The sequence below is a fragment of the Xyrauchen texanus genome, chromosome 43 (genome assembly GCF_025860055.1).
Source record: "Xyrauchen texanus isolate HMW12.3.18 chromosome 43, RBS_HiC_50CHRs, whole genome shotgun sequence".
Lineage (NCBI taxonomy): Eukaryota > Metazoa > Chordata > Actinopteri > Cypriniformes > Catostomidae > Xyrauchen > Xyrauchen texanus.
This window is the reverse complement of record NC_068318.1, coordinates 23,776,037-23,794,013: the sequence shown is the minus strand read 5'-3', so window position 1 is coordinate 23,794,013 and position 17,977 is coordinate 23,776,037. Positions and strand designations below refer to the sequence as shown.

At 41.2% G+C, this 17,977-nt stretch overlaps 1 protein-coding gene across 1 annotated transcript in view; it reads right to left on the bottom strand.

Annotated features, from left to right (window-relative positions):
- Nucleotides 1-7,515: 7,515 nt before the first annotated feature.
- Nucleotides 7,516-17,977, bottom strand: part of b3glctb (beta 3-glucosyltransferase b) — a 39,145-nt gene continuing 28,683 nt past the window's right edge. The window contains 3 exon segments of the mRNA XM_052115976.1: nt 7,516-7,686; nt 8,757-8,895; nt 10,364-10,469. Coding sequence (XP_051971936.1) covers nt 7,516-7,686; nt 8,757-8,895; nt 10,364-10,469 — 416 coding nt within the window.

Genomic DNA, 17,977 nt, shown 5'->3' with positions numbered 1-17,977 from the left:
GACGCAACCAGCAGGGATGCTACTGCCCATCTGTGTGTACAATACAGAATTTTTTCTTGACTTTTCCAGGTCTGGAAATCATACATTTGAAATCCCCAGATATTTCCAGGTAACATGGGAACCCTGCCAGATAAGGAAATATACATTTAATCCAAGGTATATAGCCTACTCTAATTAATGTACTCAGTTTTACTTCTCTAGGAAATTCATCATGATTTAGGGAAGTTTAGCTATTTTACTTAAAAGCAAAACAAAAATACTGATTAAGAAAATTATAATATGCAGTGTAAATATACTGTCAGAAGCTCTAAATTAAAAGTAATGATTCTTCAGAAATGTAATAACCGAACTGTTCATATGGTTCTGCTAAGAGAGCAAGACACAAGATCAGACAATAACCTCTCTGTGTTGTAAAACCAAATGAGAGTAAAGATGAAAGCAAGATAAGTGACCAGCAATGCCATTTATATACATAAGAAATGCATAAACTATTTTAAAACACCTCTTTAACTGGAAAAGCATTTGTTGGGCTTATTATCCCATGCAGTTTCATATTTAAAGTCAATAGGAACCAGAAATAAAAGCATACAACCAAAAAATAAAGTACCATGATGTGTAATTTGTCAAAACAGTAACCATGTGGGATTCTCAGAACTCTGTAATTCCTGAAATTTGACCGCTCACAATACATGATTGGAATATTGTGTCCCTGGGCATTCTGTTTATCACATGACAGGATGCTTATGAATGCTTTATACTCCCTGCAGTAATATCCTCAGTTCAACAGATTTCCCCCCTTTTATTCCCATCATTTTAGTTCAGGGTGATCTATCCCAGATCCCAGCTTAATAGAGACAAAAATATGTAAGCCATTCATCCCCTATGGCTCTGTGGTGCTTTCAACAGTGCTATGTTTGTTTGAGCATCCTGAGCAACTCAACATGACCAGATACAATCGGCAAATCCTGGTGATCATAGTTCATTCCTGTAAGGGAAACAGTGAGACATATCTGATCTTTTTTTTTTTTTTTTTAAATACAAAACATGCAGAAAAGCTTTAGTTTTTTTATTAGATTTTTTGTCCTTTTTTTGGGGCATTTTACACAAAGGCAAAAAAAACTAAAACTGAATTTTAGTGCTCGCCATTTGATGCCATAAGCAAACTGCTGTGGCTGCAAGCAGTGTTTCATGAAGATATGAAGAGACGCCTGTGAAACCTGCACAGCATGTGTATGTCTGCAGCATTTTATTACAGGTAAAAAAAAATGATCAAAAAGATGAAGAAATGTCACAAACTCGTGCCAAAAAGTTGAAACACAGCAGAATTCAGAGCAGCCTCCTCTGAACTTGATGGGGAAACTGTCATGAGCTCTGCTTCTAACGTATTTCTCTTTTAGCAACAACAAAAAACTGCTTTTCAGCATGTTCTTTATTGTTAAAATAGCCAAATCTATTTAATATTTTCCTCCATCTTCCTTAATGAATGGGTTACTATGGTCCCCAGTATTTGTTTTCCCCAATGCTAAATCAGTGCCCCAAGTTCTGCATTCCCATGCAATCGTTTTAGGTTCCCTCACAATAATTTAATCACAATATTTCGCTAGTATTGTAGTAATTATTATAACCATGGTTTTACTACAGTAATATTGTAGTCACCATGACTATAGTAACCATGGTTAATCTTGTAGTCACTAGGGTAAATTCTTTTTCTTGTTTTATTACTATGGTATCACCATGAATATCATGGTTTAAACATGGTTACTGTAGTAAAACCATGGTAAATTATGTGGTTATGGGTTTAATACAAATAGCATTGAACTAGAGTTACTATAGTATAACTATGGTACATTTATTGTGAGGGAGCCCCAAATAATTGCAAAGGAATGCAAACTATTGTGAAAGGATGCAAAACTAAGGAAAAAAAGATAAGGAAAGAAAGAAAACTATTGCCATGGGACACTGTAGCGAACACAAGTTGAGACAGTCACAATGTCGGGGAAAAACTGCTTTATTAAATAAAAGCAGGCAACAGTACAAAACAAGGGCAAATCCAGCGAAGAATGGTCAGGGTGAGCGTTAGGTCAAAAGCCGGGGAATCAAGATATAAACAAGGGGGCAATCCGGGAGAGAGTAGTCAAAGGGAGCGTGAGGTCGAAGCCGGGGAATAAATATACTAACAAGACAAGCGAGAGGAAAAGACAGGGGAACAAGGGGGGGCTGGCAAGCTAAGGGGTAAACGAGAGGAGTACAAAACTAGACGAGACTAGCGGGGGGCGAAGATGCGGGGTAAACTAGAACAATAACCAACACCCGTGAAACGGATGTGCTGTGGTATTTATAGGGGAAGGTGCAGGTGTAAACAATGAAAGGTGATGAGACGAGTGCAGGTGAAACGAATAATGGGGTGATTGAGACGAGTGCAGGTGGTCATAATGTTTTGGCCATAGGAGCGTGCATGTGAGCCCGAGGAGAGAGACCTGCTAACGAGCAGGAGATCTCGAGGGAGCAAAACGAGCGTGAGAGCTCGAGGGAGCAAAACGAGCATGAGAGCTCGAGGGGGGCAGAACGAGCGTGCGAGCTCGAGGGGGCGGAACGAGCGTGCGAGCTTGAGGAGTGAGTGTGTGTGCGACGAAGCGGGGATGGGGCTGAGGACCGGGGTTCGTGACAGTACTCCCCCCTCTAAAACGGACGGCTCCTGACGGCCGCGCTCGGTTGCGAGGAAGTGGTGCTGGATGATCCCAACAAACAAAAAAACCCTGAACAGACAACCCACAAAACACACAAACAAAATTGAGGGCAGTCCAAGGGGCACAGAGGGAAATGAGACAGTCCATGGGGTCAATGGACAGTTTCAAGGCAAGGTCAGGGGGAACATAGCGGACAGACGGGTGGTCGGGAGATCTAGGGGGCAGCCATAGGGCAGAGGCTGGGTCAGGGGGTCTGGAAGGCGATTGGAGGACAGGGACTGGGTCCGGGGGTCTGGAAGGTGACCACCGGACAGGAACAGGGTCAGGAGGCCAGGGAAGAGGCCACAGGACAGGGAGAGTGTCAGGGGGCCACCGGACAGGGTCAGGGGGCCAGGGAAGAGCCGTGAAAGGCAGTGCTGTCAGAGACGGCACTGTAGGCGGCTCTGGAGGTGGGGTTCTGGAAGGCTCTGGAGGTGGAGCCGAAGGAGGCTTTAGGGGCGAAGGCCTGAAAGGCTCAGGAGGTGGAGCCAATGGAGGTGGCGCCGTGGGCGGTCCCCGAGGCGATGACCTGGCAAGCTCTGTAGTCTCAGGGGGTAGAGCCGTAGGAGGCCCGAGAGGCGGAGCCATAGAAACGCTCTGGAGTCTTTGGGAGCAGAGCCGTGAGGGGCTCGGGAGGTGGAGCCGTAGGAGGCTTGGGAGGCGGAGCCGTAGGAGGCTCGGGAGGCGGAGCCCTAGGAGGCTCTGGAGTCTCTGGGAGTAGAGCCGTGAGAGTCTCGGGGAAAAAGGTCGTGGAAGACTCGAGAGGCTCTAGAGGTGGGGCCCTGGAAGGCTCAAGAGGCTCGAGGGGGGGAGCCATGAAAGACTCGAGAGACGAAGCCCTGAGAGGCTTGAGGGGGGGAGGAGCCCTGAGAGACTCGAGAGGCGAAGCCGTGAGAGGCTTGAGGGGTGGAGCCCTGAAAGACTCGAGAGGAGAAGCCCTGAGAGGCTCGAGAGGAGGAGCCCTGGGAGGCTTGGGAGGAGGAGCCCTGGGAGGCTCGTGAGGCGGAGCCCTGGGAGGCTCGAGAGGAGGAGCCCTGGGAGGCTTGGGAGGAGGAGCCTTGAAAGACTCGGGAGGAGAAGCCCTGAGAGGCTTGAGAGGCGGAGCTCTGGGAGGCTCGAGGGGTAGGGCTCTGGGAGGCTCGAGAGACTTGAAAGGCAGAACCCTGCGGGGCTTGGGAGGTAGAGCTCTGGGAGGCTCGAGAGGAGGAGCCTTAGGAGGCTCGAGAGGAAGAGCCCTGGGAGGCTTGAGGGGAAGAGCCCTGGGAGACTTGAGAGGAAGAGCCCTGGGAGGCTCGTGAGGCGGAGGCCGCGAGGGCTCTGAGGGGCGAGCAGAGGCTGGCAGAGCCGTGGAAGACTCTGGGGCGGAGCAGAACCCGGCAGAGCCGTGGAAGACTCTGGGGGCGGAGCAGAACCCGGCAGAGCCGTGGAAGACTCTGGGGGCGGAGCAGAACCCGGCAGAGCCGTGGAAGACTCTGGGGGCGGAGCAGAACCCGGCAGAGCCGTGGAAGACTCTGGGGGCGGAGCAGAGGTCGGTAGAGCCATGGAAGACTCTGAGGGAACCTCTGCGGTCTTGAGCACAAGACGAGACTGGGGAGAAGGCGCCCTCTTCCTTCTCTTACGTCTTCGGCCAACAGGGGACGTGGCCATGGGGACGGTCGAGGCTACAGGCGCTGGCTCTGGGGCGGTCGAGGCTACAGGCGCTGGCTCGCCGACCGTGGCGGACATGGGCGCTGGCTCGTTGGCCGTGGCGGGCATGGGCGCTGGCTCGTTGGCCGTGGCGGGCATGGGCGCTGGCTCGCTGGCCGTGCCCGGCATGGGCGCTGGCTCGCTGGCCGTGCCAGGCATGGGCGCTGGCTCGCTGGCCGGGCATGGGCGCTGGCTCGCTGGCCGTGCCAGGCTTCGGGACTGGGGCCGTGTCAGGCTTCGGGACTGGGGCCGTGTCAGGCTTTGGGACTGGGGCCGTGGTAGGCTTCGAGATGGGGGCCGTGGTAGGCTTCGAGACGGGGGCCGTGGTAGGCTTCGAGACGGGGGCGGTGGTGTGGAGCGCTGGTTCAGTGTCTGCCTCCCCTACAGTAAACGAGGAACCAGCGTACAGTAGGGCGACGTGAATAAACTGAGCCAGGTTAAGGGAGCAGCGACCACCAGGCATGAATGATGAGGCTGGCTCATTCAGTCCATGTTGAAAAATGTCTTTTAGAGCCACCTCATCAAAATTCACCTGGTTAGCCAGGGCACAAAAATCCACAACATAAGCTTCTAAGGTTTGGCTCCCCTGGCGCAAAGCCAAGAGTCGGGCCGCTGGCTCCACAATGTTAAGGGCAAGGTTATGAATTCCACAACCGCTGCCCTGCATAAACAATCCTTGGCAAGCGCCCGAAGAGCCGTCAAACCTCTCAGGGTATTGAAGGCTTACGGCGCTCAGGGATGCGTTGGGAGCATCAACGGGCTAAGGGGCAGACACAGGTGAAACAGGGTGAAATAAGTCAGAAATCGCACGTACCTGTGGCCCCTGCGCCGTGAGCGCTCGGTGATGTCTCCCAACAGTAGATCCTTCAGCAGAGCGTGCAGAAAAAATCCGCTCTAGTGAGCTGCGTACATCCGCGGGATACATTGTGACTGTCTTCGGTGAGGTTGGTTATTCTGTAGCGAACACAAGTTGAGACAGTCACAATGTCAGGGAAAAACTGCTTTATTAAATAAAAGCAGGCAACAGTACAAAACAAGGGCAAATCCAGCGAAGAATGGTCAGGGTGAGCGTTAGGTCAAAAGCCGGGGAATCAAGATATAAACAAGGGGGCAATCCGGGAGAGAGTAGTCAAAGGGAGCGTGAGGTCGAAGCCGGGGAATAAATATACTATCAAGACAAGCGAGAGGAAAAGACAGGGGAACAAGGGGGGCTGGCAAGCTAAGGGGTAAACGAGAGGAGTACAAAACTAGACGAGAGTAGCGGGGGTAAACTAGAACAATAACCAACACCCGTGAAACGGATGTGCTGTGGTATTTATAGGGGAAGGTGCAGGTGTAAACAATGAAAGGTGATGAGACGAGTGCAGGTGAAACGAATAATGGGGTGACTGAGACGAGTGCAGGTGGTCATAATGTTTTGGCCATAGGAGCGTGCATGTGAGCCCGAGGAGAGAGACTAAAATCGCCCCTAAATCTCGAGGGAGCAAAACGAGCGTGAGAGCTCGAGGGAGCAAAACGAGCGTGAGCTCGAGGGGGGCGGAACGAGCGTGCGAGCTCGAGGGGGCGGAACGAGCGTGCGAGCTTGAGGAGTGAGTGTGTGTGCGACGAAGCGGGGATGGGGCAGAGGAGCGGGGTTCGTGACAGACACAAAATCTTTTGCGAGGAATACATAACTATTTTGGAAAACATTCCTTACTTGTCCTCTAAGGGGCAACAGTATTTATGCTATTCTGTTTGGTGACACGAATGGCACAGAAATGACACCCTTCACTTTTAATAGTAGGGACATGTACCTGGAAAGGATGAAAAGGCCATGCTGTCAGATGCTCTTTTTCACTTCTACTTTGAAAACGACACCTTAAGCGTGATGAAATATTATGCTGCAAGTGTATGTTTTGACAGCTATATTATGGTGCTTTACAACTGTCTAAATCAATTGACACCTGCACTTAATCACTTTGTACACACACACACACACACAGACACACACACACAAACAAACACACATACACAGAGGCAGCTGAACCGCCAGATATAAATCTCTTTGTAAATGGTGAATGATAAGTATCTAATTTTTCTTTACTGCAACAAAAGATAAAGTGATTTACTTATGGTTACTCCCAAGTACAGGCTTCACACTCAATTAGGGAAATAATTTTTTAAGCTGCTTCCATTTCAATGACAAGATACAAGATAATCAACAAGAAAAGAAAATGTATTTGTACTTGATGATCTATTTAATTTGATCCATCGGGAGTTGACTGGATTGTGGAAAATGGTCTTTATATGACAGGTGGTTGGAGGAGAAGGGTTGAAAAATAAGAGGGCTTTGTGATGTCAGCCGAGAAGTCATTTTTATGGGTACAGAAAATTAAAGGAATATTCCAGGTTCAATACAAATTAAGCTCAATCAACAGCATTTGTGGCATAATATTGATTACCACAAAAATGAATTTGATCTTGTCCCTCCTTTCCTTTAAAAAGAGCAAAAATGGGGCCAATGGAAGTGAATGGGAGCCAATTTCTGAATGTTAAAATACTCACCGTTTCAAAAGCATAGCCATAAGACACAAACTATATGTGTGTGTAAACATGAATTTTGTGTGATCAAATCACTTACTAACCTTTTCTGTACAATGTTATAAACAATTTTACAACTTCATTGCCATGTCAACAAACCCTAAAATGACTGTAAATTTAAACAATAATATATAATACATTTTAACAGATTAATTAATATAAGTGCTTTCATAAAATTATAAGCTTCACATTTCTAAAAAAAAAAAAAGAAGAAAATTAATAGAAAAGCACACTATCATGGCTTTCAGATCTTTTTTAAATGACACGTTTCAGTCATAGACCTTTGTCAGACAATTATTTATTTTTTTTACTATTTGATCAGCTTTGTTACAAATCCTGGCATAGAAGCTGACAACCAAACATTTAGCCTATATCCAAATGTGAACAGCAAGTAAAAGAAAGAAAGAAAGAATCCCAAAAATATCAAGATTTATCAAAATAAATCAAATACCTCAACATTTTTTTAAATGCACAAACTCCCAACAAGAACACTCCATCAACTACATAAGAATAACTATATAATCTACAGTTCCTCTCTGGTGTTTGTGAGTTCATGTGGTCTCCTCTGTTGAGGCTCTTCTGTGTCTGTAAGCCAGCGCTGGTATACAGCAACAGGGTTGATGTTCCAGAGTTTGTGGAAGGAGACTGGCCTCTTTTGGGCCAGGAGCTCTTTCGCACAATCCTCTGGATGGGCCTGTGGTCAGAAAGGAGACCACATGATAACACCAGCAACTTCACATAACTCAGTATACAGATGGGGCCACATTTATAAAGATGTGAACTAAATGTGAACAAACTATTTATAAAACATTCGTACACACGCATCTAAAAATCTTTCACAAATCATCCAACCCAGTCTCATGACAAACCATAATAACAGTATGACATGGTAAAATCGCAAGACATAGTACGACCTTTCATCCCATTGAGAAAAATAAACTAACCAAACAATGATGTTATTATGATTTCTCCTTGACCAAAACCTAACCCTATCCACATGGGATGCTTTTTAAACAGTACTGAAGAAGTTCCCATGTATGGTGGCCACTTGTTGGCTGCTTTTACCTCACTACTGTACATGGTCCAACTCCACCATTAAATAAGTTATTCTAAATAACATTGTAAATATATGGATGCGAAAGCATTTATTTATTTTGCCAATTTCAAGCTTGAAAGCTTACGCCTTCAGATCAAAAGTGTTTTAAGTTTATGAGAAGTGTAAACGTAGTCCAAAGTGTTCCTGTGTGTTTCTGATGTGCTCAGGTTCATTCTGATGGGGTTTTTTTGTTTTTGTTTTTTGTATTATATAATGAAATATAAAACCACAGAGGGGTTTGAGACTTTGCCAAATGTAATTGCATCAGGTTGTTCAGGCCACGTACTGTAATTACCTAAGCATACGGAAAATAAGAACTGTTGTCGAAGCAAAAGTCAAAGCACTTTTAGACACCTTCAGTTTGCAACAGAACTAAACATAAATGAATAACAAAATAAGAAACATAGGCACATTATAGGAGAGCCGACATCTTTATTCTTCATTTTGTTTGATTCAGCACGCTGACAAAATCGAAACTAAACACTGACAAGTGCACCTGGAAATATCTTGCTTTCAGCATGTCCCATTTGGGAAAAAACATAGCGGAGACACAAACACACAGGGTAAAGTCACTTAGAATCAAATACTAAAGCTTATATTAATTAAATCATTCCCTTTATTGTTTAAGAGCCACATGTTTTTGTGTGTGTGTGTGTGTGTGTGTGCACCTGGTGGAAAATTGGACTGTGTGAAAGCGGGAGCCACAGTGTGTTCAAACACATTCCTAACACCTCAGGTGCATCAGCACTGCAGCTGTCACAACCCCCTACAAGAACATTCTACACTGCCACTCTACTGAACACCATCCTGTAAGAATATAGAAATATGCTGAGTTACAGCACCTTATTATTCAGCTCTCAAGAATACTGGATTCTGATTGGTCAATCATGGCATTCTGCAGGCAAATATTTTTGTATAATGACCACCAAACTGTATATTTGACCCTGATAAACCAATTTAACTTACTAGTTTGCTCTTGTTTCACTCCATGGTCTCAACAGTTCATGTCTATTTATTTACTTATTTAGTTGTTAATGAGTGTAAGTGGGATAATGATACGATCAGCCAGTCATTATCACAACATAAACTTTTGATAAAAAATGATGACGATACAAAAACCCACAGCTTCTGATCACCCTGTCTGGGTTTGTTTGCAATAATGACAATACATTATCCAACATAAAACATCATGATTAGTCTCAAGTGGGAGGGAGTCCAACCACAACACAGTGATAATATAATTGTGTCTTTGAACAAAGTACCTAAATTGCAATGGAAAGACTGTCTGCTAATTGAAATGTTATGAGTAAACGAAAATCACTTGAGATCAGTTACTAAGCAGCTGCTGTTAGAACACATAGATCACACAAATTCATATCAATAGCACTCTTTTGCAAAACACAAGTCAACATACAATCAAATTTGACAACATTTACTCATATATCCAACATATACCTTCAAACATGTTCCTGGTCTTTTGTGAACGATTAATTGGTGCATGTTATTCAAAATAAAATATATATATATATTTTTTTTTCATTTATCAGAGTGATTCTGTTTAAGTCCTCGATTACTTTTCCATTGCATGGATGCAAGCTGCAGGTTGAATCGCTACTCTCCCCGCTCTGTCCATGCATGGCTGCGTGGTTGGATGGGATGTTTGCCCAGAACACCTCCAACACTTACAGATTGCTTTAAATTGTCAATAAAGTCAATAAAAGTGTTTATCTGATGTAAATGGTCCTGAAATTAAATAGATTCATGTTGACTTTAGAACAACTTCACAACTACATTTGTATGTTTTGTGTTGAAAATGTAAGAGATGATTGCCCATGTAAAACTTGCCATCACAATGCAAGTATGTGCAAGGGGTTTGCCAGGGTGTTACTTTGCGTTTGCTGGGAGGCTGTTGGTAGTTTCTAAAAAACGATTCCCTTCTAATCTACTATCAAACTAGTCTCTACAATATTCCTGTGCTCAGATAGGTCTCACATCCTTTGAATAGTTTAAAGTCTATGGGAATTTTTTTGTCATCTACCAGGCAATAAAAACAAAAGTCTGATCACTTAAAGTAATTGCACACTTCTCCTTAACAAGATGCGCAAGTTCTCATTCATGTCCATTAAGGGTTGGAGGAGGAAAAAAAGAAATAGAAGCAAATAGAAATATTGATGCTCGCCTTAGCAAGCATCATTAGTAATGGCATGTTACAGTCAAATCTGAGCATAGTGTATCAGAACCATGTTGTATAATGACATCATGGAATATAACTCACACTCCACCCCCTGTGATGTACCTGTCCCTGCTAAGCCCATAGACATTACATTCTCCAGTACTCACAGCTTCACTTGGATCATAGCAACCTCCACAGTCTGGGCAGTCTGGAAGACAATGACCAAAACTAAAACATTTTGAATGATTTAAAATGTGCACAAATGTGTTTTGCTAAAACCAAGGTAAAGCAGCCTATCCTAGATCCAGGCCTCTCATTTTGACCAATTAAATTCCATAACTTGTACAGTCATTTGTGATTACTGGGTAAGGATTATTTTTATAAAGGTTGCTGAGGTGGAGTTCCATTTATAAGTCAGTCATTAGCATGTAGAACTAACAGATTTAAAATTATTATACTTATTATAGTACAAATATCTCCAATAAGACAAAAAAAAAAAAAAAAAAGATTTAAGTGTGGCCCAATGGATGATTCGGTTTTCTGGTGGAAGAATACTTTGTTTCCTTCAGGATATACTTTATTAGCTTATAATCTTTGCTGCCTAAAACTAGAAAAGTATGGAAAGCAATTTCCGTGACATTTCCAGGGCTGACTCTAGTCAGACAAACTCTGAATGTGAACTAATTTTACAGTGTATTAACGGTTCTGATCAATCTATCCCACCGTTTTGGTGTCTTGCAAAGATGAAACGGCGCACATTTCGCAAGAGGATATTAGCTAACCATGGTTGAAAGTATGAGTTGTGCACGCACACACACACACACACACACACACACACACAAAACCGAATATTGGGGTGGGGTTAGTTGCAGCGAGAAGAATCTACATGCTCATACGCATCATGAAAGGGGGTTATGGTTGATTATTGGGGGTACCTCCAAGCTCCCAAATAACGGGTACTAATTTGCTTGTGCAATCTATGAAATTGCCTGTGCACGTATTGGGCGTGTTGCAGGTTGTTTACTAAGAAAACCCGCGCAAACAACTACACGAGCAAATATTTTAGACACATCCTCCAAAAGGAGACTTTTGCCTGGGATAATTGCACCAAATGTATGCTCACCTACATTACGCCACTCGCTAGATATCATTTATTTTTTTATCCAATATGTATTCAATGTTTAGCAAGTGTAGAGCAGTTGATGAGAAAACCTGCGCATTACACTCTTCTTTTGAAATGTATCAGAAGGATTACAGAGCGGAGGACAAATCCCTTCTATTCATGAAGAAAAAAAATAATACAGCTTTATGTTCATGTTAAGATATATAAGCACCACTGGAATCTGAATTTCAAACCGCAGATATATTAACCATAGGGAAGTTGCAAAACATTGAAATACGACATACTTTGGGCATCATTTTTAGTAAGCTATTTTTATTATCATGGAATAAAGAGTTGAATGATCACCAGAAGGCAATTTAAAAAATAATAATATATATATATATATATATATATATATATATATATATATATATATGTGTATGTATATGTATGTATATATATATATATATAGTAGCCTATATAACATTAGTGTGTGTCATAAATAGGTTTTCTATATAGGCTACTTGGAATTTCTAAAGTCTTTGTTTTGCTGCAATGACAGCATGATACACGGTGCAAATCGGATTAATACCTGCCTTTCATTTGAATTCATTTACTCTTGCAGTTTGCGTTTCTGAAATGACTTTCAGGCTTGATAAACCACTTTGCAGGAGCAATTTAATTAATTTGCATCGAAACCGCCCTACTCATTTGGAGGCACGCCTCTTTATTGCATATTCATTTCGGGGAAACGTGCAAAAATGGCCAAGACCTGCTATTTTGCGCATTTGAAAGACGCAATCCTCATAAGACTGCATTAGATACACCTTTTTGATTGCACGTATTTATGAAGTAGCGTAAATCGAGGCCATAAAGTGTATCTTATTTGATAGGCCTACATCGTCCCCTTGGAATTATAAGGTTCTATGTGACATTTTTGTCAAAATTGAGTTATTCACATATTCTTATTCTGTGACAACTTATTTACATTATGTGATGTTTTGTTTTAAGTTGTGTACATTCTGGGACTTTTTATTGAAAAAACAAAAAGGTTCTATCTACAAAGTCGAACTCTAACTTGGCTCTATAAGGTTCTATCTGCGTTAGCCAATCAGCACTTCGAATGAACAGAAGAGGACCAATCAGGATCAACTTTATATGTCGTGTCGCCGGCTTTTTCCTTGAATACAGAACAGATCGCAGAAACAAAGTATCTGAGAGGATAATGGCACGCAACGCAAAATTTTTAAGAAACCTCAAGATCGACAATGAAATACTCTACTCCAGGCCACTCCGCAGTGCAGGAGGTAGACAATATGCACAGCCATATTGAAAAGGCAATGGCAGTGTCTGAATTCTATTCACCACTGTCTTTCTTGTGCATTTTACTGAAGGTGAACAGGAACAACCCATATGAAATCATACAGATGAAGAGAATAGATTTCTATGACTTTCAGGCATGTTCCAAGCTGTTTCAGTACAAACAGGTTCCATTTTTTGAAGTGTCACAGCTTGTGTTTGATCAGTGTCCATATACTACTCTTCATTACACAAAATCACATGCAGAGCCAAGAGTTAAAGTAGACATTTACATCCATTTTACCCAAACCAAGGGTACTCCCCAAACAGAGCATCATCTCAGAGGCGAAGATGAGTGACATTAAGTCCATGTTTAAATTCATGGCACTAGCAGATAGAGAGTATTGTAAGTCTGTGTTTTAAAACATGAGTCACAGAGAGTATTATAGTTCTGTGTTTTAAAAAATGAGTTTGTGATTTTTTGATATAGTCAGTGTATAATTTTTCAATGTATATTAAACTTAATGAATTAATTTGCTGAAGCATGTCTGTTTTCTAGTAGTTTTTAAAGTCTTAAAATGTCTTAATTTTTACAATATTAAGCCTTATATTGCCAAATAGTCAACAATTGAATTCATGGGGTCTTAATTACAACAATAAACGTTACCATGTTATTTCAGCCATACTGATGTCTAGAGAGAAAGCCATTTTACCTGGCCCACTTTAGGTGGAATAAAGTCCTGCTCAGACGTATTACAGTAGCTGCTTTCTGTCTAAACAAAAGAAAAATTAAAGTAACAATTTCTGCAATAATGTGTTTAATTACCCACCAAATTGGTACCAAAAATTAACTGCTCTGGACAAAATATTTAGACCTACCTTGCTTAATTTGAAATGTCCTAAATGCATGAAAGTGCTAAAAATATGAAATAAATGTCATTATAAAGGATAACATTTTACTTTCTAACACATATTGAGACATTGTTACAACATTAATTTTATATTTAATGTTCAAATAATGTTTTGGCAGATAGAACCTTATAATTCTAAGCAAAAAGTGTTTTTTTTTTTTTTAGAATTATAAGGTTCTATCTGCATTTGACCCATTCCAAAAATCCCCATTTACAAATTTGAGAGGATTTTGATATTGTATATTTAGAATACATATAGGGTCCCTGTTATTTTCATGTTTGAAAGAAACTTGTTCCCCATATAAATTTTCCTATATGTAATGCAAAATCTTTAAAGCTCAATATCTCAAAACTGCTCAGAACGCAGATAGAACCTTATAATTCCAAGGGGACGACATTTCAAAAGCCTTTCACTGAATTTCAGATAAATGGAGATTTTTGGGTGAAAGTTTTCGTTTAGGCTATATGGGTACATGTTTAACCCTTTTGTCAGGTCAGCAGATAATCTTTCCTCTCCAGAACAAAAGTGGAAGCGGAAGAAGTATTTCTGTCAGAAAGATTCATAGCATTACCTCATCGATTCACTTCAGGTATTTTATCCAATCATATCAGCCTCTGCTTTATAAACTATATGCCAGATGTTCTTCGTCACTCGTTAATCGCTCGCCTATTCGTTCATTCTCATTTGTCACATGCATATAGCTGGTGGCTTTTGGGGTTTAAGCTTTTTGACGTTAATGTTCTCAATTCACTGTTCATTTTTAACCATCCTACATCCATTAATCACTTTTCAATGCAGAGAAATGGGTCTACACCAATTTCCAACTTGTCAGCAAAGTTTGTATGTTCTGCCATATGCGGCCGCCGCACCACGTGGTTTATCTTGGTCCCGATCCAGTTCCCTGCTTTGTGCAATCAGCATTCTTGCACGTAAATTTATGCATAAGTCTTCAATGTACATGGAAATTTTAGCATTTATATTATTTATAGAATATTTCTGCATTTATAGTATCTGTTAGAAGCTCATTACCTCTCCTAACCAGCGCAAATGTGCTGTCCAGGTGCCGAAACAGTGGCATCTAATGGGCTGTGCGACTAAGCCTCCCACGACACTGCAAATATGGTGTGCTTTCTGCCAAATTAAAATAAATAATGTTGTTTCATTCACTTTTAAATAATGTATCATGCAAATATATATAAACCCTCATAGTGTGTCTAAGCATGTACACTGCAACAGTGGTGCTCCTGCAATTGGCTCAATACTTCACCTTAGCAGCACATAAGCAAAGTCCAGGTGTCGATACTCTGGCGTCTTTCGGGCTGTGCAAAGGGGAAAGCATTGTTGTCTTTGCCAGGGTATTGCACAAACAATGTTCACCCTTCTGCAGGGTTTATACTCACACACATTCACATGCTACACACAATAGTCAACCAGCACGTTCATCAAAAAAGCAAAGGCAAAATTATACATGTTTGTTGATTTAAAAAAAGTATTTGATTCCATTTGGCATGATGGTCTATATTATAAAATTCTACAATCCGGCATTGGGGGTAAAATGTACAACATCAAATCTATTCGGACAACAGGCAGTTAAAATTGGCAATAAAAGGACATAATTCTTCACTCATTTACATTTATGCATTTGGCAGACGCTTTTATCCAAAGCGACTTACAGTGCAATCATTAAAGGGATAATCCCCCGGAGCAACCTGGAGTTAAGTGCCTTGCTCAAAGACACAATGGTGGTGGCTGTGGGTATCGAACCAGCGACCTTCTGATTAACAGTTATGTGCTTTAGCACATGTGCTTTAGCCCACTACACCACCACCATTCCACTCCACCATTTAATTCACTCAAGGGCGTGGAGTGAGACAGGGCTGCAGTTTGAGTCCAATTCTGTTCAACATTTACATGAATGAGTTAGCAGTGCTACTGGAACAATCTGCAACACTCGGTGTTACTCTAAATAATTCTGAAGATACATTTCTTCTCTATGCAGATGATCTGGTGCTGCTGTCAGCTACTGCACAAGGGCTACAGCAGCACCTGGACCTGCTGGAGAACTACTGTCAGAACTGGGCCCTGACTGTCAATCTGAAAAAAAAACTAAAATTATGATCTTCCAGAAAAGAGCCAGATTACAGGACACCACATACACATTCACTCTTTGGAACACTGCAATAGAACACACCCTACACTACGACTACCTCGGTCTAAAAATCAGTGCTTCAGGGGGTTTTGGTCTGGCTGTGAATGCACTAAAAGAGAAAAAGAGCATTCTATGCTATTAAGGCCAAATTTACCCAAGTTGACCTTCGCTAAATTCATTTTTGAGATGCACACCCTCAGAAACCAATCACTGCCTTAATGTACTTCATTCACAGTACTTTTATTTTCTTATGTTCATAATGTCCTGTTAAATGCTTATTTTATTTAATATTGTTTAGTGTATATTGTTATTATGGTTTTTATTTAATTACCCGGCACCTTATTTTCATTCTATTTTTATTGTTATTTGTTACTATTTTATTATTATTATTATTTGTCTTGTCATGATCTGTTTTGTGTATTAATGCGCACATTTAAATTGGAAAAAATTAAATAGAGAGAGAGAGAGAGACAGAGTGAGAGATGGAGCATGTTCGATTACCTGTTGCGACACCCAATCAGAGATGCTTACAGCATTCTGAAGGTCAGCTTTCTCAGTGGAATATAGACGTCCAAGCAGGGTATTCCTCTCTATATTCGCAGTAGCCGTGTGCAAATGTCATTCACTATAGAAACAGCGATGTCCTCTGCTATTTTAAACAGTATGTATCCAATGTGGATACTCATGGAGCGCAGTTCAATGTAAACAATGACTGATTCACTTTATGTCACCAACTGGCTCATATTACACACAAAATAGATCTTTTGCCACCACCTGCTGGCTAACATATGTCATTTAAAAAATAAAGACAGTAACTCCTAACACATATACCCTGTACACTACGCTTAGTTTAGAACAGCACAAACACAAGCGGAGTGATACACACAGTAAAGCGTCCGAGTGCTGATGGTGTCAGACCATCAGTGCTCATGGAACGCCTCTCATCCAATCAGATTCAAGGACCGGAACTAACTGTGGTATAATATATATATATATATATATATATATATATATATATATATATATATATATATATATATATATATATATATATAAACTCAGCAAAAAAGAAACGTCCTCTAGCCTCTCTCAGCCTACTGCAGACAGTCTGAGCACTAATGGAGGGATTGTGCGTTTCTGGTGTAACTCAGGCAGTTGTTGCTGCCATCCTGTACCTGTCCCGCAGGTGTGATATTCAGATGTACCGATCCTGTGTTGTTACACATTGTCTGCTATTGCGAGGACGATCAGCTGTCCTTCCTGTCTCCCTGTAGCACTGTCTTAGGCTTCTCACAGTACAGACATTGCAATTTATTGCCCTGGCCACATCTGCAGTCCCCATGCCTCCATGCAGCATACCTAAGGCACTTTCACACAGATGAACAGGGACCCTGGGCATCTTTGTTTTGGTGTTTTTCAGAGTTAGTAGAGAGGTCTCTTTAGTGTCCTAAGTTTTTATAACTGTGATCTTAATTGCCTACCATCTGTAAGCTATTAGTGTCTTAACGACCGTTCCACAGGTGCATGTTCATTAATTGTTTATGGTTCATTGAACAAGCATGAAAAACTGTAAAATACAGTTTCCTGAATAAGGGACATTTCTTTTTTTGCTGAGTTAGTGTGTGTATATGTATGTATATATATATATATATATATATATATATATATATATATATATACTATATATGGGTACAAGTGTAGTTATTTACTTTTTTGTCTGATTAAAACAAAACTGATAAAAAAAAAATCTAAAAAACTGTATTTAATTCTGGATGCCACATCAAAATTAAGACCATTTTGATGCCATATTTGATTTAGGTGCAGGTTTGACTTTCAGTGTGGAGTAAGTTACTTTCACAAAAGTAATCCACTACTGATTATTAATTACTTCTCTAAAAAATTTAATCTGATAACTAATTATTTCATTGGGAAAATAATCAGATTATTAATTACTTTGAAGTTACTTTCTAAAACCTATCAAACCTGCGAAAAAAACAAATGTGTTTAACACTTAAAATAATGACAAAATGACAGCAATATGACAAATTTTATTTTTTTGACCTCAAATATGCTGTTGTAGGCCTAGTATCTTCAGGTGTGTGTGTGTCCCCGCTATCTACAACCTTCTTAGCTGTGTGTGGCATGTATGTGTTCTGTATGCTTGTTTACCTGTGTTTGTGTTGGTGTGAAAGACAGAAAAATAATACTAATGAACTGAAAACATTTCTGAAAACATTTGCAAACAAGCTTTGAT